We start from the raw sequence: 24,171 nt of genomic DNA on the forward strand, positions 1-24,171 counted from the left end.
GATGCCAGTGCACGCTCAGTGCAGAGCAGAAGGAGGGCCCTGCAATGAAGAAGGCGGCAGAGGATCTGGGCGATTAACACAATTCTTGAATTTCCTAGAAATGGCATCACATCTTGGGAGCAGGAAAAAGTCATTGCTCTGGTGCTCATGTCCCTGAGGACGATGGGAGAATGTACAAAAGACTGAGATGGTGTGAACGAGATGCCAGACTGGGCTTCTAAAGAGCGGGGGTGGGGAAGAGACCTGGAGAGAGACGGCATCAGTTGGATAAAGATGAAGAAGAAGGAACTGTGATGTGGTTGAGACTACGTATAGGTAAGTGAAGTTGCAGGTAATCTGGATACTAAGAGATTATGAAGATGAGGCATGGGATTTCACTCCAAGAGGAGGATGCAGAACTTGCCCACTCACAGTTGACATCTTAATGTGGTGGAAAGAACCTCAAAACATGAGTCTTTATACAGTAGGCTGGCATTTTGGATATTGGTTATCTTCTTTCTGTGTGCCTTTGTTCTCTAGATATTCAATTTTCTAAAGGATTGGACTAAAGAAAATTATACACTGTTATCAAGTTGATCTTCTGTATAATTCAATTATTAAACATTCTATTTCATTTGCTTCTGAGCTTTGATTATAAGATTTATTGTAACATCCATGTAATATCTATAGCCAAGCATACTCATGGAAGGTACTCCTGGCAATGAGGGAGGTATGATACGATTCTTTAAGAGGTTCTCTTCATATTCTGTTTCAAATACCAGCAACTATTTCACCCAAGCAGTCACAGAAATATTTTCCCATGCCCTGAATTGAAATATTCTATTATATTCTTCTGAGCCACCAGGGATTTTTGCTCTTTTCAACCCTAAAAAGTTCATGCTAATGTTGTCTACCTTCTTTAACATGTTAGGTTCCAAGCAAGGCCAACAATAATTAATATAAATTAAGAATGCTGGCATGGAAAGCTGTTCCTTATCCGTCTGTCACACTGTACATGTGTTCCACAGGCTCATAACAGATTAACTTCAAAGCCCAGTAAAACAGTTTGAAAGAAGCCAAGCATATCTGGAGAACACTCAGTGACGTCTACTGCTATGATCAGGTCTAACACTGTCTGTCACATAATTCCAAGAGTTCAAATGAAGTTTGTGCTCAGCATTGTAAGATTTCTGAGATGCTCCAAAAGAATCACATTGTTATTTAGAACTTCTGGCCTGGAAGTCTTTTCACATTTCTCTCAAAGTCAAGGTCATTAATTAAGATCTGTGCTGTCCAATATAGTAGCCACTAACTACATGTGGTTATTGATCCCTTGAAATTTGAGTAGTCTGAGATATCCTGTAAATGTAAAACATATACTAGATTTCAAAGATTAATCATAAAAAAGTATACCATGCAATGAATATTTTTACATGTTCAATTTTAAAATTAATTTTTAAGATTAATTATATATTAAAATGATAATATTTTGGATATTCTGGGGTTAAATAAAATATATTATTAAAATTAATTTCACCTTTTGTTTTGAAATATGGCCACTTGAAAATTTTAAATTACATATTCTTTTGTTGTTGTTGTTGTTAAGTGACAGGCGGGGAGGTAGGGAGGTAGAAAGACAGACTCCCACATGCACCCCAATCTGGATCAATCCAGCAAGCCCCCTACAAGGTGATACTCTGCCCATCTGGGGCCACTGCTCTCATTGCTCAGCAACTAAGCTATTTCAGCACCTGAGGGGAGGCCATGAAGCTATCCTCAGTGACCGGGGCCAACATAGTCAAATCTTTTGAGCTGTGGCTACAGGAGAGGGACAGAGAGAGAGAGAGAGAGAGAGAGAGAGAGAGAAAAGGGGAAGGCGAGGGGTGGAGAAGCAGATGGTAGTTTTTCCTGTGTGCCCTAAGAATAAAACCTGGGAGTTCCACATGCTGGACCGACACTCTATGGCTGAGCCAACCAGCCAAGGCCAAATTACAGATTCTAATGTATTACATTTCCATTGGGCAGTGCTGCATTAGGCTGTATCCCAGTTTTGAGGTGAACCACAAGGGGGCAATCGAGGGTGGTGATAATGGGCACAGGTACTGACTCAGAGAAATCTAGGTTCAATTTCCAGGTCTAGCTCCTTCCTAAGGGACCCTGGCACATAGCTACTCCAATCTAAACTACACATATCTAAAGAGATAACTGGGGTTCTTAGAATAAACATTCAGTTCTATATTATGAGAAATTACACAATTTGAAAGTTAGCTGCCTAATGAGAAATAAATGTGGTATAAATCTTAAATATTCTTACCCTCTTTTTTTGCCTTTGAATCATTGCTACTTAGCAGAACAATACTAAGGAAAGCAAAAGCAAACCTCAGAGTTAGCTAAATGTGGATTAGCTCTGCTGTTTTCTGAGCCACCACTCTCTGCTACTGAGGGATATGGTATAAACTGCCTTTACTGTTAGCATAAGAAAAACAGGAAAGACCTTTCTCTCAAAAGGCAGCCATATATCATTAAATAGCTAAATATCAAGTAATTTTTGGATGGAAGAGCTATTTGAGCAGCATGGGTAATGGAAAATGAACAGGATGAAAGTCCAGGGGCAGGAATTCAATTATGGGTCTGCCACAGCCAACTCCAAAGTCAAAGAGACTCCAAACCTTGGTTTTCTCATCTGTAAGATGAGGATGAGGAGAGTAATACCTTTCATGATAGATTGTTTTAAAGATTAAGTTAAATAACGGATATAAAAACATGTATCTGTAAAATGAAAAATGTTAAAATGCATAAATGTTAACTATTATGATGATTTTATTCTATTGGATTCTAAGAATGATCTACATAGATATAGCCACTTTGCTCTCTGGTATAATGTGCGAGAGCAGAAGGTAAACAGGGCTGGCTTCGTATAGACACTTAACCTCCTAGGACCTCGGCTCCCTGTCTTCCCTATTCACTTTATTCACTGGGAGGGCCTCATAAAAAAAGCACTCAGAAAACTGCAGTCCTGTACACATGTAAAGTATTGTTGTTGGTTTGGATAATCATCAAGAGTTTATTTTACTGAAAGAGAAGCAATCCTATGTTAGGTATCCAGGACTCCCTCCTACTGTGAAAAGTAGTCACTGCCATGCTCCAAAATATATTTCCTCGTACTTTTAACTGACATATGCTAATTCAAGATAATATAGTCAGTGGCGATCATACGTTAATTGAAAAAGGAAGGTCAGAATGTACCTCTCTTGTTCAGGCCTGGACAAGGTGAAGTTTAAAAGAATCTCTGTCATCACTGTTGAGTAGAGGTGCATTCAGCACAATATGATAATCATAATTGCAGGGTATCATTCCTAGCAAGAACCAGCATTTCATAGACAGGCCAATAAAGCCAACTTTTTTTTGGGGGGGGGAATATTCTTCATCTACATGATTTTTGAAATCAGCACTCATCAGCATAATCCAGGTAACCCAATAGATACTGTCAGGTTTTAACCAGATATGAAGTTATTTGGGCCCTAAGTTAGGACATATACAAATGTAACAATGGCTTTAAAAAACAAAACAAAACATGAGCCCTTAGAACTCTACATAGAGACATAAGAGTTCATAATAGTAAAGTAAAAACACCCTAATGACCTGTAACTAGTTATCTATAATAATTAGACTAATTTTCTCCAAAACATTTAATTTGTTCTTATTTTTAAAGGGAACTTATTATATAGTACTAATACACACACACACACACACACACACACACACATGCAATATTCAAGGAGTAAATAGGAAGGTGAAGAAGGTGCATCAAAAATGTTACTGAGGCTATTAAGACAGTCCTGTTAGGGAGAGGGTAAAAGTACACAGCACGCCATTAGCCTCAAAGATGCCAAAGGTGTTCTCTGCAAGTTTAGAGACATGGAAACCAATTCAGTATGTGTGTAGAGTTGTGTAGATCAGGGGTCCCCAAACTACGGCCCATGGGCTACATGCGGCCCCCTGAGGCCATTTATCCGGCACCTGCTGCACTTCCGGAAGGGGCACCTCTTTCATAGGTGGTCAGTGAGAGAAGCACATTGACCATCTCATTAGCCAAAAGTAGGCCCATAGTTCCCATTGAAATACTGGTCAGTTTGTTGATTTAAATTTACTTGTTTTTATTTTAAATATTGTATTTGTTCCCGTTTTGTTTTTTTACTTTAAGATATGTGCAGTGTGCATAGGGATTTGTTCATAGTTTTTTTATAGTCCGGCCCTCCAATGGTCTGAGGGACAGTGAACTGGCCCCCTGTGTAAAAAGTTTAAGGACTCCTGGAGATTGTCAGCATCTTAACAAGTACAGATAAATACATCACTACAGTTTGATTCCAACCATTTTTACCTTTTGATTTCCATTTCTAATGTTTTCAACCTGTTTTTTTAAGTTTAGAAGTCAAATTTCATAACCACCACCATTTTTACTACCATCATTGTAGGTACCATCACCAACATAACATGCCTAAACTTCCTATTAATAAAAATATAAGATGCAAAAGTACTCCTTTGTGTTAGTCTTCTGTGACGCTAACTGCACTATTAACCTTTTATAGGGCAGTGAGGGAAAGCCCACACCAGTGACTATGCCTGGGAGGCCTTCCAATGAGCAAGAGTTCCTCTAATGATGACTGACTCCAGGGATGCCTCACTCTGTTTCTTACCTATCGTACAAACTGGGCACAGATTGTGATTATGCCATTTGTTTACACCTTTAGAGCAGACTGCTTTTCCTAGACCAGCACATTCCCCAAGGAATATTCATAAAATACCTGGGAAATGCCATACCAAAAAAAAAAAAAAAATCAACTCAAAAAATGCCATATTCCAATATTCCCTGCTGAGGTCTCACAGGGCATTTAGCATATGAGAAGTTCTTGGCAATAAAGAACTATCTTTAGTTTAATTTAACATTTCCTAAACTGATTTGACCATGTAATCCTTCCTTAATCTCACCTGTCTACACACAATCTATTAACATCTTTCAGAACTAATACTTCTGGAAAAGACACTCTGAGAAAATACTTTTTTTGAATGATGGGGACCAGAATTGATTCAGATAAATATCACATCGTCCCAAAGCTTTATATCCCTAAATATTCCAATCTTGGGAAGAGCAGACAACAACATAACCAAGGAGGTGTTGAGAAGAAAAGGATTTCTGGAAACGACAAGGCCACGGGATCAAAGGTGCGCAGCGTACTTACTTAAGGAGATTGCCAAGATTGAACAGGGCCCGGTTGTGCTGCGGGTTTAGCTGGAGAGCCCTCTGATAGTACATCTTTGCCTCTGCTGTGTTTTTTGTCAGTGTTCCAAGGTTGTTCAGGGCGCTTGCATGGCGTGGATACAACCTGAAAATTTTGAAATATTAGGCCAAGGTTGTTCAAAAACTTCTAAATTGGGCAGGCACAGTTTGCTTGTTCTGTTCTCCCCTGCTCCCAGGTATGCCACAATCAAAATGAAACACTGAATTCCTCCTTTGTTTTAATGGTGTTTCTATGTCAAATCTTTTTTAATCCAATTTTATTGCAATATCATTGACATAAGCACTGTGTAAGTTTCAGGTATCCATATGTTGTGAAATGACTGCCACAATGAGTTTAGTTAGTATCTATCATCTCATATCTATACAAAGGAAAAAGGAGAAAGTGTTTTCTTTCCTTGTGAAGAGAACTCTTAGGCTCTACTCACTTAACAACTTTCATATGTACCACACAACAGTGTTAGCTATAGTCATTGTATTGAATAGTACATTATATCTTTAATACTCATTTATCTTATACCTGGAAGCTCATACCTTTGACCATCTTCATCCAATTTCCTAGCTGTCTGATAACCTTAAATCTGATCTCTTTTCCTATGTTCTTATTTTTATATTATTTTTTTTTAAGACTTCATGTGGGTGAGATCATACACGACAGTAAGCCCTCATTCAATGCTGTCAATGGGTTCTGCAACTTTAAGTGAGTTGGTTATAAAGAAACCAATTCTGCTATAGGGTAATTGCTCTAAACAAGAGTTAAACTTTGAAGATATCTCATTAACATTATAACTAAGCCTCACTGAATAAAATGATGTTATGCAAGGACCTGCTGTATTTGTCTTTCTCTGACTTATTTCACTTAGCATAGTGCCATGTTGCCACAAATAGTGGGCTTTTCTTCTTTTAATGGCCGGATAATATTCCATATTTACACACCACAGCTTATTTATAAATGACTTTTGTTTCCATATCTTGGCTTTGTAAATAATGATGCTAGGAATATGGGGTTGCAGATGGCTTTTTTGTATAGTGTTCTCATTTCTTCTGGATATACTCCAACAATTAAAATTGCTGGATCATGTGATAGTTCTTGTTTTAATTTTTTGAGGAACCTCCATACTATTTTCCATAGTGGCTGCACAAATCTACATTCCTTCCCTTTTCTTCACATCTATACCAACACCTGTTATTTTTTTGTTGTTCTTTAAATATTAGCCATTCTAGGCTTCCTGTCAAGAGAAGTACTCACATTCTCTCACAAGCACATCAAACTTACAACTAAACTACAGAACAGCTATCATTCAGAACTGCCCGAAATAAAGCTGAACAGAAGTCCTATAACTGAGGATATAAAGAAGAAGCCACATCCAGATGAAGAGCAGAAATGCCTAAGAAGCTGGTCCCACACCCAAATGTGGCAGATAAAAATTAGGAGGAATAGTTCAGCTTTGGAGGTCTCTCCATAGGAGCAAGGGATCCCAGCCCCACACCAGGCCACGCAGCCCAGAGTTGCAGAAATTCTCATAACTTGTTGCTGTAAAATCAGCAACGATTGTGGCTGAGTGAAGAGGGCTGCTGGACTCCCAGATGTTCCTCTTGAAAGGCCCATGCACAGTATTACTCAGGTTCACTCTGAGCTCCAGCACTCAGGGCAGCAGTTTGAAAGACACCAGGGACACACAAGGAGGAACTGAGTTGTTTGCAAGCCTAAAGGAATTGGCAAGAAATATTCAAAGTGATAAAAAGCAAGGACCTACAACCAAGATTACTCTACCTAGTAAAGCTATCATTTAAACAGCTTCCCAGACAAGAAAAAGCTAAAGGAGTTCATCTAGTATGACATGAAATGTTAGAGTCTTCTTTAATAAAAAGAAGGAAAAAGGATAAAAATATGAATAATTAAAAGGCAAAGAATATGTATATATTAACAATTTAATTTAAAAAACACAATAAACAAGCAGAACAGAAACGGATTCATAGATACAGAGAACGTTTTGATCGTTGCCAGATGAGAGGAGTGTTGGGGTCTGAATGAAAAAGGTGAAGGGATTAAGAAGTACAAATTGGTGGTTAGAGAATAGTCATGGGGAAAGTACAGCATAAGGAATATAGTCAATAAATCCTAATAGCTATGGGTGGAGTCAGATGGGTACAAGGTTTATTGGGATGATTACTTAGTAAGTTACATAATATCTAATCATGGGGTTGTACACCTGAAACTAATACATTGTACGTCAACTATAATTAAAAAATAAAAAAAAATTAAAAAAAATTTAGCCATTCTAACAGATGTGAGTTTGATTGTGAGTTCTCATTGTGGTTTTGATTCTCCTTGATGATTATTGATGAATGTTAGGCATCTTTTCATGAACCTGTTGCCGTCTGTATGTCTTCTTTGAAAAAAATGTCTTCAGATTCTCTGCCCATTTTTTACTTGGTTTTTGTTGTTCTTGAGTTGTATGAGATATTTATATATTTTGGGTATTAAATAATTATCAGATATATGATTTTCAAATATTTTCTCTCATTCTGAAGGTTTCCTTTTTATTTTACCATTGGCTTCCTTTGCTGTGTAGAAGCTTTTTAGTTTTGTGTAGTCCCATTTATTTAGTTTTACTATTGTCACCCTTGTTTCTGCTGTCAAATACCAAAAAAACCAAAAACCTATTGCCAAGACAAACGTCAAGGAGGTTACAGCCTTTGTTTTCTTCTAGGAATTTTATGGTTTCTAGACTTATATTCAAGTTTTCGATTAATTTTGTTAATTTTTGTGTGTGGTGTAAAACGATGGTCTAACTTTATTCTTTGACATGTGCTGTCCAATTTTCCCAACATCATTTATCAGAAAGACTGTCTTTTCTACAATGTGTATTCTTGGCTCCTTTGTAGTAAATTAATTGACCACAGATGGGTGGGTTTCATTCTGGGCTCCCTATTTTCTTCAATTGATCAATGTCTTTTTTTTTTCTATAACAATACTGTACTATTATTTTATTGATTTTAATTTGTTGTGTTTATAGTTAAAAGTGTACCCCCAAATACATCTCCCTCCCTCCTTGTTCTCCTTGATACCCCCTTTGCCCCCGGCCCCCACCACCTTCCCCCCTTCCCCCCATGATTTACTGTCCTGCTCTCTATCTTGCTGTGTTATGTTTATATACTTTCACTAATGTCTTTCCTTTCTTTGATCCCCTCCTCTCATCCCCTTTCCCTCTGACCACTTTCCTTCTGGACTCTTTAACTCCTCTTCTGCCTCTCTTCTGTTTCTCTGTTCACATTGTTTATTGGATTCCTCATATGAGTGAAGTCATATGATATTTTTCTTTCTCTACCTGGCTTACTTTGCTTAGCATAGTAGACTCCAGGTCCATCCATGTTGTTGCAAAGGGTAATATTTCCTTCTTTGATTATTATGGCTTTTTAATATAGTTTGAAATGAGGGGGCATGACACTTCCAGCTTTCTTTTTCAATCTTACGCCAAATCTTAATGCTCAACTACTTTTGCAGTTGCAAGCATATAAATAAGGCAGGGAAGCACATATTTGAAATTCAGCGGTATAAGCAAATTACTCCCAAACATGCAAAAATAAATAGTATGTGAATTTATCAGTGTTAAGTTAATATTAGTCCCTTGGAGACTAAAATTAATTTCAACTTCCTTTAATAGAAAATTCTTTTGCTGAAGGTATTGAGTTTCTGTCCTCCTGGGATTGTTGACCAGCTATCTCTACAGTGCCCACTATTTCCACAATATGCTAGGAGTTTCATGGATGAGATCTTCAAAAACACATTTGGACTGGAGCATCAGATAGACCATCACCATTGAGGAAAGATGATATGTAATGTTCCCCCATAAAAATAAACTTTATCTCTATACCACCATCCATCTTGACTCTCTTTTTACATTTTATCAGATGTTCCCTTCCTTCTGTAATTTGGTACCACTTGGCCTGATATAGTTCTCAGAATAAAAATCCTAACAAACTCATACACACACACAAAATAAAAAACTAAATAATGCACAATAAAGTGAAAACAACATTTCTAATGTTCAAAAGCAAATGTAGCCTGACCAGGTGGTGGTGCAGTGGATAGAGCATTGGACTGGGATGCGGAGGACCCAGGTTTGAGGCCCTGAGGTTGCCCGCTTGAGCACAGGCTCATCTAGTTTGAGCAAGGGGTCACTTGATCTGCTGTAGCCCCCCTGTCAAGGCACATATGAGAAAGCAATCAATGAACAACTAAGGTGCCACAATGAAGAATTGATGCTTCTCATCTCTCTCGTCCTGTCTGTCCCTCTCTGTCCCTTCTCTGTCTCTGTCACACACACACACACACACACACACACACACACAGCAAATGTAAAAGATTTGGCATACATCAGTAACCAAATTTGTGCTGATTAAGAAAGAAAGGGAATCAATTTATTTCCTTAACTCGAAACTATAAAGAAAGCAAATCAGCATAGCTACACCATTTAGCTGTTTCTGCTAAGTTTAGAGTGGACATATTTAGCTATCTAAGAAGTTCACTCCAATTTTGTCACACAGAATACTTTGAACAAGCCTGTGGAGCTGGCTTTTAATTTGGAAAAGCCAAGGTAATGCCCAAGTAATAAAAATAGGATCTATACTTTTCAAGTCTCTTGATGATCAAATGCCATGTTTGTCCCCTCCCATCTTATTCTGTAAGTTCTAAGATCAGTTTAATTCTGGGACAGAGGTTGATATTAAAAGGCCAAAAAGACAAGTCACATCACTTTTTCCCCCTCAAATCTTTGCTCACCTAGAGTTTCCTAAGTTTATCTGCCCATGTAATCCTCCCTTCTTCCTTCCCTACTCTCTCACCAAACACCTATGAACATCCCCGAGAATTAGTATTTTTAAGAAGACATACTGGATAATGCTTCTCTTGAGTGACAAAGAATAGAATTGATTCAAAATGAATGATACATCCTCTCAAAGCTTAAAAGCCCTAATTATTCACACTAGCTTTGAAGGCTGTAAGGAAAGATACATTATGAGAGGAAGTTGGGGAAAAGAAACCATTCCAGGCCAGATAAGGGCTGTTGGTTGCTTCTCTTTGGTGACCTTTAATTAGCAATGACAACCTGAGGGTCCCTGGTACTAGCCCTCAACACCCAATCTCACGGTTCCTGAGGCATGGCAAGTTTTCGGTGTCCTCTCTGAGATGCACTCTAGGATATGAGTTCATGATCACCGGCCCATTTACTCCATGCCTGGAAGTCCCCTGGGAAACAGGTGTCTAAAAATTATTTTGGAAGTGATTACAGAATGCACATTATAGCCAGGACTTAAATTCTTCTAAAGAAATTTTTATTTCTTTTTTTATTGTTGAGCAAAGCTCTATGACTTCCAAATGACTTAAAAGGTGTCCAGTTAACATGGTGAGGGTTTCATTGTTTTCCCTGATGGCAAACGGTAAGAAAAAGCATCCTGGAACACCTGCCTGGTCAAAAGAAGTTATTTCGTAAAACTAGATCTTTCTCTTATTTCTTTAGACTTTAGAGACCTGAAAATAAAACATCTAAGATAAAAGTACAAACCATGAAAAAGGACAGTCTAAATTCAGTAAGTGCTTCCACAACGGGCACACCTCTGTGTCAGAGTTCTCTGCTGAGCAGCTGGCCCTGTCCAGCTGGTTCTTGTCCCTTCTTTTCGGACTTTTATTCACTGCTGACCCCAGTGGTCATTTAAATGAAAGGCATGCACTTTCAAAGTTCACAGATGACAAAAATGTTTCTCTCTCTCTCTCTCTCTCTCCTCTCTTTTATTTTATTTTACATTTATCAATTCAGAAACTGAAACAGAAATAAGTTGTGAGAAGGAAAGTAAAAACCTTTTGTATGTCTTGTGCCCCAAGTCTGCAGAACCATGAAGCTTAGGAGAGGGCTTCCTGGCCAGCTACAGGTCAGAAAAGAGGCTCTATGTTTAATTAACAGAGTCCTACTCTTCCTAGAGACTGCTCGTGTTTATGGTGATTTACTGAATCTATTACCATGTGCAGTCCTCTGCCTGGAAAATGAATAGATGCTGTTTGTTTCTGGTAATAGTAAGCATCTTCTAGTAATATATTGTCTCACTGGTTATCTGATTAGGTTTATCTAAGCTCAAACAAGCATTACATTATTTATGAAACAAAGCTGAACTTCATTAAAGGGATTTTTCAACAACCAGGTCAGAAGAAAATATATATCACTTTTTATTTTGATTTTTATATAGATGTAGATGTTTTCTTCAAACAGATACTCTTGTGCTGTGGATCGAAGACCTATGCAAAAACAGTGTGTGTTGACTTCATAAATTACCTTGTGTTTGAATTAGCCTGGGTCTAAATCAATCCTGAGGTCTCCAAGGGGGGAAATTTTCTATTGAAAAGATGAATAATTTAAGAGATGTCTATGCAGCTACATCAATTGTCAGAATAAATTAAGCCCATCTCGACTCTGACTTCTACAGGTATGTTCCACAAAAGTTCTCTTAGTGATTATTTCCTTCCCCATCTGGAAAATAAAACAAAACTCAACAAAGCCTCACTGAACTGCATGACTGTGATCGTCATGCCTGCTTTTCAATGACCGATTTAACTGGATTTTCTGTCTCACAGTTTTAGTCACCATTTGCATGGTTTATGGGGGCTCTTTTGCTATTTCTTTACCATTTTTATTTTAATGAGTTAAATTTTAAAAATTTATTATACAGAAGAGGTGTTATACTGTCACAGAGTACTGGGGTATAAGAAAGTTTGTTTTTTTTCTTAAAAAAAGAAATCTAGGCCCTGGCCGGTTGGCTCAGTGGTAGAGCATTGGCCTGGTGTGCAGGAGTCCCAGGTTCGATTCCTGGCCAGGGCACACAGGAGAAGTGCCCATCTGCTTCTCCACCCCTCCCCTTCTCCTTCCTCTCTGTCTCTCTCTTCCCCTCCCACAGCCAAGGCTCCATTGGAGCAAAGTTGGCCTGGGCGCTGAGGAAGGCTCTATAGCAACGCCCTAGATGGGCAGAGCATCGCCCCTTGGTGGGCATGCTGGGTGGATCCCGGTCAGGTGGTCAGGTGCATGCGGGAGTCTGTCTGACTGCCTCCCTGTTTCCAACTTCAGAAAAATACAAAAAAAAAAAAAAAAAAAAAAGAAATATAGGTATAGTGATACAGTTCCATGTGCTAAAGAGATCTGTTTTCAAATTTACATTGGTGATAAACACGCATTTAAAGGGTTCTTAATTTTTATCTATTGGCAGAATTAATAAGGTAGATAGTTAAGAACATTATTATTTCCCTCCATTCTCAGTCATCTTACCTGGGAAGAATTAATAGTAATGACATGTTAATAGGAACAATGGCCTAACTGAAAAACAAAAGGCAGGAACTAAAGAAAATAGGTCCCAAAAGACCTAGGATGTATCTCATTTGACCTTCCTCACTCTTAAAGTAAGATTATTGTATTATTATTATTATTTTTTTTTTTTTTTGTATTTCTCTGAAGCTGGAAACGGGGAGAGACAGTCAGACAGACTCCCGCATGCGCCCGACCGGGATCCACCCAGCACGCCCACCAGGGGCGACGCTCTGCCCACCAGGGGGTGATGCTCTGCCCCTCTGGGCGTCGCTCTGCCGCAACCAGAGCCACTCCAGCGCCCGGGGCAGAGGTCAAGAAGCCATCCCCAGTGCCCGGGCCATCTTTGCTCCAATGGAGCCTTGGCTGCAGGAGGGGAAGAGAAAGACAGAGAGGAAGGAGGGGGTGGGGGGTAGAGAAGCAAATGGGCGCCTCTTCTATGTGCCCTGGCCGGGAATCGAACCCGGGTCCCCCGCACGCCAGGCCGACGCTCTACCTCTGAGCCAACCGGCCAATTGAGAAAAGGGATGGAGAAAGAAAGTAAATAATAGATAATTAAAAAACAGAAAAGGTATCTCAGATGTCTTTGTGTTCTTAAGTATTAAGAAGGCAAATGGTTCCTACAAATCCATTTTCCCAAACAATACATGAGTCATTCCACCATCAGCAAATAAATACAAATTAGAGCTTCCATTTTGAATAAATTCTCTCTTTTTCCCTTTTGACTAATGCATTCAACTATGATATAAGCAGGAACTACTGCTCAGTGACAGAGTGAAATAACTCAGGAAACATGGTTACTGAGATTCTTATTCATGGAAAAATTTTTCTCCTGCCACACAAAATAATCGTGGAGTCTCTGTGAAGCTCAGTATTATGCAAGGCAATCTACAATCAGTAACACTCAGTGCATAAGACATATATGCACACATACCCTCTGTTCTACTGTTCTTGAGCTTAAACCACAACTAAAGATCTGTTAGACACAAGACTGTTGGGCAGATAAAATATATTATGCTCACTTTGTTAAAGATGGCGCTGCCCATGTGGAATCCCATGGCCCAGGTGATGGAACTGGTTGCCCTTCGTGCTTAGGATGGGCATGATTATATTAATGTGTGTTGGGGCGGGCTGTGGGCAGACTGGATCCTTGTAGCCTGGGGCTTGGTTTTAGGACTAAGCCTTTCCCATCCTTTTTGATGTGGGGTGGTACAATCCCATCATGCCTCAGATACGTGACTTTGTATTAGAGACTTCCCTGTTTTGTATATTGGATTAAAGGTTTTGATTTCTGCACTATAAAGTGGGGCAACCTGACCTGTGGTGGCAGAGTGGGATAAAGCGTTGACCTGGAAGTGCTGAGGTCGCCGGTTCGAAACCCTGGGCTTGCCTGGTCAAGGCACATATGGGAGTTGATGCTTCCAGCTCCTCCCCCGTTCTCTCTCTCTGTCTCTCCTCTCTCTCTCTCTCTCTCTCTCTCTCTCTCTCTCTTTCTTTCTCTGTCTCTCCCTATCCTCTCTAAAAAAAAAAGAATAAAAAAATTAAAAAAAAAAAAAAGAAAACAAAAGTAAAGTGGGGCAGACCGGGAGCTTGCTCTCTTGGTTCCTGAGATTAGCATTAGAGAGTCTCTGCAGAGAAAGACCACGTGGAGGAGGCCAGGAGAGGCAGCCAAGATGACGGAGTGCTGAGAGAGAAGCCAGTTTGTGCAGAGTTTATGTAGGGAGAAGGAAGGAGATGGGGAACAGAGGTGAGTAAGTCTGGTGAGCTAGAAACCTTTGATTCTAGGAAACTTGGATAAGTCAGTAGTTTTATGAGCACTGAATGAGTGGGTTTTGGAGTCCAGTGTGTGTTTTTACTTGCCCACCGGGTGCAAGCTAGGATTAAAGCTAATGGCCCACCAGTTCTTGGCTCCATTGTTTCACTACCATCTGTCCGAATCCAATGCGAACCTGCATGGGCCAGGCGGCTGTGATGGTGGCCCTGGCTACTGGCTTTACATTTGGTATAGTCTGTGGCAGGATTCGATATGGATGAATATGGAGCCACCTTTGAGTGGTGGATTAGAGGACTGGCTGCTGTTATGGTTCCCCATGGCTGTCCTTTTGGGGACCGTGGACTGGCTGACTTTTACAGCCATGTGTGAGGAAACTGAGAGCTCTGTGGAAGAGGCTGCCTGGGACCTGCAAACCGAGCAGTGGAAGGAGCTGGAGCAAACATGGGAGAAACAGATGCTGACCCTGGAGCTGGAGGAAGCGCTGGAGGAGGAGGCCGACCAGGTTTGCGAGATTCGTCTGGAAATGGAGCAGATGCTGGAGAAGGAATCACAGGTTTGTGAGTTGGAGATTGCCCTGGATGTTATGGAGAGCCAGCAGCGGCAGGAGGTCAGGGCTGAGGCCGGGCCTGGGGCTGCAAGGCCGGCAGCAGGAGCTGATATTTTCAGTTCCTCTTTGGAGGATGAGGAGTATCAGGCTGGAGTTGCAATCCGCAGTCTCCAGAAGATGAGAGCCCAGCTGGAAGGAGTACCTGCTATGCTCCTAGTAGGTCTGCGATTTTGGGACATAAGGGTGAATGCCATCATGCTCTCAGAGCAGAGATGGAAATGCTGACTGACTGCCATTGCCATGTGCTCCTCCTTGGGACAGTGTAAGACCTGCCAGAATGGCAGGAAGAGGAGAGTGGCTGACGCCCCATATGCGTGGACTGATTTCCTGGACTCTGACCGGAGTGAGCACTGGCTCCTTTGTTGGATGGACTTACGGATTTTGGACAATGTGAAATACCCTGATGGGGGTGGGGGGCGGCTTTGCTGGAGGCCCTTCCCCTGACCCAGGAAGCTTTCCCCATGTCTAGAAAGAAAGCCGAGGACATTTTGCACTTTGGGCTAAGTGCTCAGAGACTGGTGAAATGTACCTTTGTAATTGTTGAAATTGTATGATTTGTCATGTATTTGTAATTTGTGTAATGTGTGTAATTTCCTTGCACAGGGATGCTGGTGGTGTAGATTGTGGGTAGTAAAGTGAGCATAGGGGTGGATTGTTAGGCAGATAAAATATATTATGCTCACTTTGTTAAAGATGGTGCTGCCCACGTGGAAGCCCATCGCCCAGATGATATTAATGTGTGTTGGGGGCGGTCTGTGGGCAGGCAGGATCCTTGTAGCCTGGGGCTTGGTTTTGGGACTAAGCCTTTCGAAACCACCCTTTTTGATGTGGGGTGGTACAATCCCATCATGCCTCAGATAAGTGACTTTGTATCAGAGACTTCCCTATTTTGTATATTGGATTAAAGGTTTTGATTTCTGCACTATAAAGTGGGCAGACCAGGAGCTTGCTCTCTTGGTTCCTGAGATTAGCATTAGAGAGCAGAGAGCAGAGAGCAGAGAAAGGCCATGTGGAGGAGGCTAGAAGAAGCAGCCAAGATGGCAGAGTGCTGAGAGAGAAGCCAGTTTGTGCAGAGTTAGTGCAGAGAGAAGGAGATGGGGAACAGTGATAAATAAGTCTGGTGAGCTAGAGACCTTTGATTTTAGGAAACTTGGATAAGTCAGTAGCTTTGTGAGCGCTGAATGAGTGGGTTTTGGAGCCTAGTGTGTGTTTTTACTTGCCCGCCAGGTGCAAGCTAGGATTAAAGATAATGGCCCACCAGTTTATGGCTCTACTGTCTCATTACCATCTGTCCAAATCCAATGCGAACCTGCATGGGCCAGGCGGCTGTGATGGTGGCCACGGCAACTGGCTTTACACAAGACATATGACTAAAGTTTGGTTTTACACTTTCTTTCAGTCATTTACTTTAAATTTTGTACAATCTGTTTAAAAATTAAGGCTACAGTCTGTGGCCATACTACCCTGAAGGGGCCAGATCGTACCTGATCTTGGAAGCAAAAGTTAAGGCTACTGTTAATTTTTCATCATTTGAGTACCTTATAAGGTATTCTATTGTATTAAGAAATATTGTATCATCATGTGCTCCAATTTGCAATTTTCTTTCAGAATATATGTACCCTGATTTACCTGTCTGATTATCATTCCATACATTAACTTAGTTGAGGTTATCTATGCTAAGGTCAGATGTTTGTTTTCTATTTCCTTTTGAGAAAAAAAAAAAAAAAGGAATCCAAAAGAAAATCATGACTGGGAAAAAATTCAACTGTAAAACCTAAATTTCACTGGACTAAAAGATCCCCAGAGTAAACTTCCTTTCAGGAGTCAACTGCATATTTTCAACCATTCTTAAGTGCTGCTTCCTTCATGTTTTAAAATTGGAATCATCATGTCACTAATTGGACGTGGGTGACACTGATTATGTATTGGTCTGCTTCTTTATTTGACATCGGCACTAAAACCCAGCAAAGGTCTTCCTAGTTTCATTCTGCAATGTACTTCTTCCCATCTATTAGACCAGTGGTCCCCAACCCTCGGGCCACGGACCAGTACCAGTCCGTGGGCCATTTGGTACCGGTCCGCAGAGAAAGAATAAATAACTTACATTATTTCCGTTTTATTTATATTTAAGTCTGAACGATGTTTTATTTTTTAAAAATGACCAGATTCCCTCTGTTACATCCGTCTAAGACTCACTCTTGACGCTTATCTCATAAGTTTGACAATTATATCTAAAAATACCACAGTTTTTATGCTGGTTGCATAATTTAATTTTGTGCATTTATCTGTCCCACCCTAAAGGCCGGTCCGTGAAAATATTTTCTGACATTAAACTGGTCCATGGCCCAAAAAAGGTTGGGAACCACTGCATTAGACAGCCTTGGAAAAACAAAAACAAAACCAAAAAAACCTCTCATGCAATTTAAGGAAATGTGACATAGTCTCTAATAAGAGGCCAGATAAATGATCTGACCTGTCACAATGGATGACCTCCCACAGGGATTCAGAAGGACTCCGCCCAGTTGATTTTCTAAGATAGTTTAGAGTAAAACCTTGCTCTCTGATATTCACAGGAAATGAGTCATTTTAAATGGCTGATAATTTCCTAATTCCTGAGAATTTATCTCCAGAGCTTGGGGAATGTACTGAATTAACTACTTGTCAGCTTTTTTCTAAGTAGAAAATGGTGAACATAATTTAACCTTTCTCAGAAGCGTGGGGTGGTCATGGTGAACTTCGGTCTTTGCGGCAGATGGACAGGAAAGCCCTCTGGTGGAGGCAGAGTCAGAGGTGACTTTCTCGCTGTATGATTTTGAATGTATGCCTGTGCTTTAGTTTGCTTTCTCTGTAACAACAAGGTTAATAACATATTGACCTTCTGTGAGAACAAATCAGCTTTTATGTGAACAATGAGAGAGTAGGTATGAAAATCCCATCATCATACCTACTACACTGCATTCATTTAACGTTTTGGGGTCAGCTGCAGGACCTCTGGGCGGTTTGACTTGGCTTCCTCCACAGCCCTAATGAACCCATGCCAGGCTGAAGCTGCTGGCTCTCCACTCATATGGATTAGTTATCCTCCAAAAAATCATTCTCTTCACTGCTGTTCATGGCCTTTGACTCACTCCCATCAGTCAAAATAACATCCATTATTTCTTCATCACTAACCCAGTGAACACTCAAGTCATCTTGTATCCATCTGTTTCTCCCATACTGGGGGTTCTCAGATGTGAAGGACGCGTGACCCTCTCCGTTTTAAGAATGTAGGAATGTTCTTTGTCAAGCACTCACTCCAAAGTCTGTCAATCCTTCATCTGAAGCAAAGGATCCCCACAGGCACCAGGGCAATTTCCTCCAAGCCTTTCTGATATGCTCAACACCAAATGGAATTTCAGACACGTGCAACTTTAAAAGCTACATCCAAGGTTGTAAGGAGATGCAAAGTCCTCTGTGACAGATCAATGCACTCATGGAGTCCTTAGTGTAATAACAGCTCATAGCCTGAAAAGCACTCTGATTGTTGGATTAACTCAGAAAAAAGAGAGTGGTGGGCAGGAAAAGTGTGTCCATATTCCCAATCAATAACTACCAACTGAGGAGACCATGAAGAGTAGAGAGGAAAAGGGGTGCATTTCCCTGAATGGCACATTAGGAATTGGGGTCACCACTGACATACCATGGGCAGAAGCTAGGGTGTTAAAGATCTAGCAATCCACAGGACGAGCCCTACATAAATGAAGAGCTATTTTACCTAAACTGTTGATCTCTCTCCTAGTGAGGAACACTGCTTGTCATTATGGAATTGTCCACTGACTCCAAGGGAGCCAGTGATAGAGATTTTATGCATTATATTAATTCAGTCTTTCTTTCAACAAACATTTATTGAGTACCTACAATGTGCCAAGCCCTCTGCTGATGGCTGGCATTAGAGGGTGATCAGTGCAGTAGAGAAAAATGATGCCAAGAAGGGGAACAGGGTACGTTGTGGGTGGCCTCACAGATAAGACGACATTATGTGAGGAGCCCAGAAGGAAGGGAGGAAAGCAGACATTTAAAGAAGAAAAGAAACTGTCTGGGAAGAGGAAATAGGAATGTGCCGTGACTGGCGTGTGCCTGGCTGGCCTGAGTCTGGAGTCCCGCGTAGCCAGAGGTGAGTGAGCACAAAAGGAGAGGAGGCCCAGGAAGTAAGGGGCCAGGCACTGCAGGGAGCTGGGAGTCTCCCCGGAAACGAGCTGGGAGCCAGCAGTGTTGTGAGCCCGGGACTGCCATGAATGGATCATCCCGACGGCTGCTATGTTGAGAACAGATGGAAGGGTGGTGGGGGACAGGTGAAAAGGGAGAGACCAGAGAATATTGCAGTTATCTAAGGGAGAGATGATGGGTACTGCACGTGCCCAGAAGGGGTCAGATTGTGGCAGTGCAGTGAATAGAGGGCCAACCTGGAACACTGAGGTCGCTGGTTTAAAGCCCTGGGTTCGCACAGTCAGGGCACACACAACAAGCAATCAATGAACAGCTAGAGTGAAGCAACTACTTCTCGCTCCCCCAACCTCCTCCCTCTGTAAAATCAATTTAAAAAATATCTTAAAAAAATTAAGTAATTTAAAAAACCATTTACTGAGTTTATTATTGCCAGGTATTTAGATACAGTTTTAAACCTTTTGTATGAATCCTTTTGTAATATTCCAGACCAGAGGTCGGCACTAACACCACTATTCTCATTTTAACAGAAAGTCTAAATGATATTCTGTCAAAACTCACGTTAACTTATATAAAAATCATAAAAGAGGCTAGTGCAGTGGATGTTGTCTTGCACCACCCAGATTTCCTATTCAAGTCTGAGGCCCATGTCCGTCTGTCCCCATCGCCCCCTTGCTGCTGACAGCTCACAGTGCGTCCTTCCCCGGGCACTGCGTGCAGCCTGAGGGTTGCCTCACGCCAGCCTGCCCTCCCCGCTGGCAGCAGCGCTTAGTTGGTAAGGGGTATGAAGGTTCCTTCGCTTGTCCCTTGAGGACAACTCTGAGGGGCTCTCCAGAGCTCCTGTGGGATCAGCTCCTAGCACTGCACTGCACCTGAACTTCTCGCTCTGCACAGCTTGTTCCCTGGCTTCCTTCCTTGAGCTTCAGAGAGCACTCCTTAATAAACTTCCCCTACGGAGATCTCTGCCTGCGATGGTTTCCTGGGGAAAGAAGTTTTGAAGTGAAAGAGTTGTATAAGGGGAAAAGACAGAGAGGGCAATATAAATTATGGAACTTTCATTTGGAAATTTAGTCCATAAGTATGCTGACAACGTGACTAAAATTCTATCTTTTTTCTATAGTAATTAAAATAATGTTTAATTTCTCAAATTAATGGATAAAACTGAGAGACTTAACACACACACAGTGAGACTGTAATTTCACGACAAGGAGAAACAAAAACAATTTCAAGGGTTTACTTGTAACACTGGAGGGCATATTTAGACCTTTATACCAGCAGAAGAACCCATCTCCACTTCTTAAACCTGGCTAGCAAATGCTGTTGGAATTTTAATTCTTTCCAGAAATACATGGCAGCTGGTATACAAAGCCACCTGTAGTCATGAGAGTTATTTCAAATGTTCATTCAAAATAGGCTGCATAAAAAAAGATTTTTACATAAAGCCTGATTTTTAAAAAAATGTTCACACTCCACATTTTATAGATAGCATTTTTTTAAAGGAATTATAATAATCTGACTGATATACTCAAGACATCAATGAATAGTGGGTTAATTAGCCATGGTTAGATATTTTTAGACTCTAATGATATGGCATTTATTTTATACTCATTCTTTTCTTTTTTATTTACAGAGACAGAGAGAGTTAGAGAGAGGGATAGATAGGGACAGACAGGCAGGAACAGAGAGAGATGAGAAGCATCAATCACCAGTTTTTCTTTGCGACACCTTAATTGTTCACTGATTGCTTTCTCATATGTGCCTTGACTGTGGGCCTTCAGCAGACTGAGTAACCCCTTGCTCAAGCCAGTGACCTTGCGTCCAAGCTGGTGAGCTTTTTGCTCAAATCAGATGAGCCTGTGCTCAAGCTGGTAACCTTGGGGTCTCGAACCTGGGTCCTCCGCATCCCAGTCCGACGCTCTATCCACTGCACCACGGCCCGGTCAGGCTATACTCATTCTTTTGTTCATTCCCTTTTTCCACATACACTTACTGCAGTCTAATGGAATCTCCTTGCAGAGTCCACACAGCAGGGAATGCAGAGAATACCAATAGGCACTATTATTATGACGTCTCTATTTTATTTTATTTATTTATTTTTTAAATAAATTTTTATTAATGTTAATGGGATGACATTAATAAATCAGGGTACATATATTCAAAGAAAACATGTCTAGGTTATCTTGTCATTAAATTATGTTGCATACCCCTCGCCCAGAGTCAGATTGTCCTCCGTCACCCTCTATCTAGTTTTCTCTGTGCCCCTCCCCCTCCCCCTAACTCTCTCCCTCCCTCCCTTCTGCGTCCTCCCTCCCTCCACCCCTGGTAACCACCACACTCTTGTCCATGTCTCTTAGTCTCGTTTTTATGTTCCACCAATGTATGGAATCATGTAGTTCTTGTTTCTTTCTGATTTACTTATTTCACTCCGTATAATGTTATCAAGATCCCACCATTTTGCTGTAAATGATCTGATGTCATCATTTCTTATGGCTGAGTAGTATTCCATAGTGTATATGTGCCACATCTTCTTTATCCAGTCTTCTATTGAAGGGCTTTTTGCTTGTTTCCATGTCTTGGCCACTGTGAACAGTGCTGCAATGAACATGGGGCTACATGTGTCTTTACGTATCAATGTTTCTGAGGTTTTGGGGTATATACCCAGTAGAGGGATTGCTGGGTCATAAGGTAGTTCTATTTGCAGTTTTTTGAGGAACCACCATACTTTCCTCCATAATGGTTGTACTACTTTACAGTCCCACCAACAGTGGATGAGAGTTCCCTTTTCTCCGCAGCCTCTCCAACATTTGCTATTACCCGTCTTGTTGATAATAGCTAATCTAACAGGGGTGAGGTGGTATCTCATTGTAGTTTTGATTTGCATTTCTCTAATAACTAATGAAGCTGAGCATCTTTTCATATATCTGTTGCCCATTTGTATTTCTTCTTGGGAGAAGTGTCTGTTCATGTCCTCTTCCCATTTTTTTATTGGATTGTTTGTTTGTTTGTTGTTGAGTTTTATGAGTTCTTTGTAAATTTTGGATATTAGGACCTTATCTGAGCTGTTGTTTGAAAATATCATTTCCCATTTAGTTGGCTGTCTGTTTAAAAATTTCAATTAGAAACATTTTGATATTTTTCCCCATGTGTTAGCAAATTAAATAGCAAGTGTAGATTTCTTTTGTTACAAGGGCAAGGATAGCTCATTCCTTCCCTTTTAGCTATGCCCAAAGAAAAGAACCTGGTCAGGAAGTCCAACCCCCTTTCAATACAGTTTTCTCTCCCTTCAGAGTCCCATGGCTGCTGCCCAAGCACCTTGAGTACCCCCAGGGCAAGGTACTGCATCTCCTGCATGACAGAATTATGGCGAAGGGAAATCAGATAATTTATTGTATATTTCATGTCAAAACCATATTCGTGAAAAGAAAATACAGTGTGTCCCTAAAGTCATGGTACACTTTTGACCGGTCACGGGAAAGCTACAAAAGATAATAAAAATGTGAAATCTGCACCTGGTTGATATTCAAGCATCAATGAATATGGGTATGGCACAGGATTATAATATAGGGTAGGAGGAAGAGGGCTTCCAGGAAAACAGATATTCAGGGAACATGGGACAAGTTGCTGCTGGCAGTGGAGAGACCTTCCTGACCCATCTGGACAAAGGGACATTAAATTCTCATTCCCAGCTGCAGTGTTCTTGATGACCAGCCCACTTTAGCCAACCAGTAATTGAGTTACGCTGGGAGTTTAAATAGAAGATGAAAAAAAAAAGATTCTATGACTCTACACTTACAGTGAAAACTATTAAAAGAGTCCCTAATTATCTCATCAGATGTCCTCTATTCTCCGTAAAATACATTGGTGGTTACTCACAACTTAAACTTTCTCTGTAGCCTGGGCCCCTTTGCTGCCATGGGTTGAGTTGCGTGGCTGCTAAGAGTTTATGTATTTAGGCCCTTGCCGGTTGGTTCAGTGGTAGAGTGTCGGCCTGGCAAGTGGAAGTTCTGGGTATGATTCCTGGCCAGGGCACACAGGAGGGGTGCCCATCTGCTTCTCCAGCCCTCCCCTTCTCCTTCCTCTCTGTCTCTCTCTTCCCCTCCCACAGCCGAGGCTCCATTGGAGCAAAAGATGGCCCAGGCACTGGGGATGGCTCCATGGCCTCTGCCTCAGGCGCTAGAATGGCTCTGGTCGCAACAGAGTGATGCCCCGGATGGGCAGAGCATTGCCCCCTGGTGGGCGTGCTGGGTGGATCCCGGTCGGGCGCATGCGAGAGTCTGTCTGACTGCCTCCCCGTTTCCAGCTTCAGAAAAATACAAAAAAAAAAAAAGTTTATGTATTTATGTTGGTCAAATAAATTTTTTAATATGATATATGTGTATATGTTTGCTCGCTACTAGTTTGTATTGGGTGTGGGGGACAGGCTGTAAGCAGGCCAGGTCATTATAAACTAAGGCTTAGTTTGAAGACTAAGCTTTTCCCCATACCTTTGACTGATTGCATGATGTGGGTGGTACACTCTCATGAGGAATCCCATTATGCCTCAGATAAGTGACTTTGTATTAGAGACTTCTTTATTTGTGTATTGGATTAAAAGTTTTGATTTCTACACTATAAAATGGGGGCAGAATGGGAGCTTGCTCTTTCTCAGTTCCTGAGATTAGCATTAGAAAAATGAGCAGAGAAAGGCCATGTGGAAGAAGCCAGGAGAAGCAGCCAAGATGGTGGAGTGCTGAGGGAGAAGCCAGTTTGTGCAGAGTTTGTGCAGGGAGAAGGAAGAAGATGGGGAACAGAGGTGAATAAGGCTGGTGAAGTAGAAAGCTTTGATTCTAGGAAACCCGGATAAGTCAGTAGCTTTGTGAGCACTGAATGAGTGGGTTTTGGAGCCCATTGTGTGTATTTCTTGCCCACTGGGTACAAGCTAGGATTAAAGCTAATGGCCCACCAGTTCTTGGCTCCGTTGTTT

General features: G+C 41.1%; 1 protein-coding gene across 2 annotated transcripts in view; it reads right to left on the minus strand.

The window, feature by feature from the left end:
* Positions 1–24,171, minus strand: part of TMTC1 (transmembrane O-mannosyltransferase targeting cadherins 1) — a 297,501-nt gene that overhangs the window by 53,686 nt on the left and 219,644 nt on the right. For both annotated transcript variants that reach the window (XM_066258034.1, XM_066258033.1), the window contains one exon: positions 5,220–5,363. In XM_066258034.1, the coding sequence (XP_066114131.1) occupies positions 5,220–5,363 (144 nt within the window). The remainder of the gene's footprint in view (positions 1–5,219; positions 5,364–24,171) is intronic.

The sequence above is a fragment of the Saccopteryx bilineata genome, chromosome 2 (assembly GCF_036850765.1).
Source record: "Saccopteryx bilineata isolate mSacBil1 chromosome 2, mSacBil1_pri_phased_curated, whole genome shotgun sequence".
Classification (NCBI taxonomy): Eukaryota; Metazoa; Chordata; class Mammalia; order Chiroptera; family Emballonuridae; genus Saccopteryx; species Saccopteryx bilineata.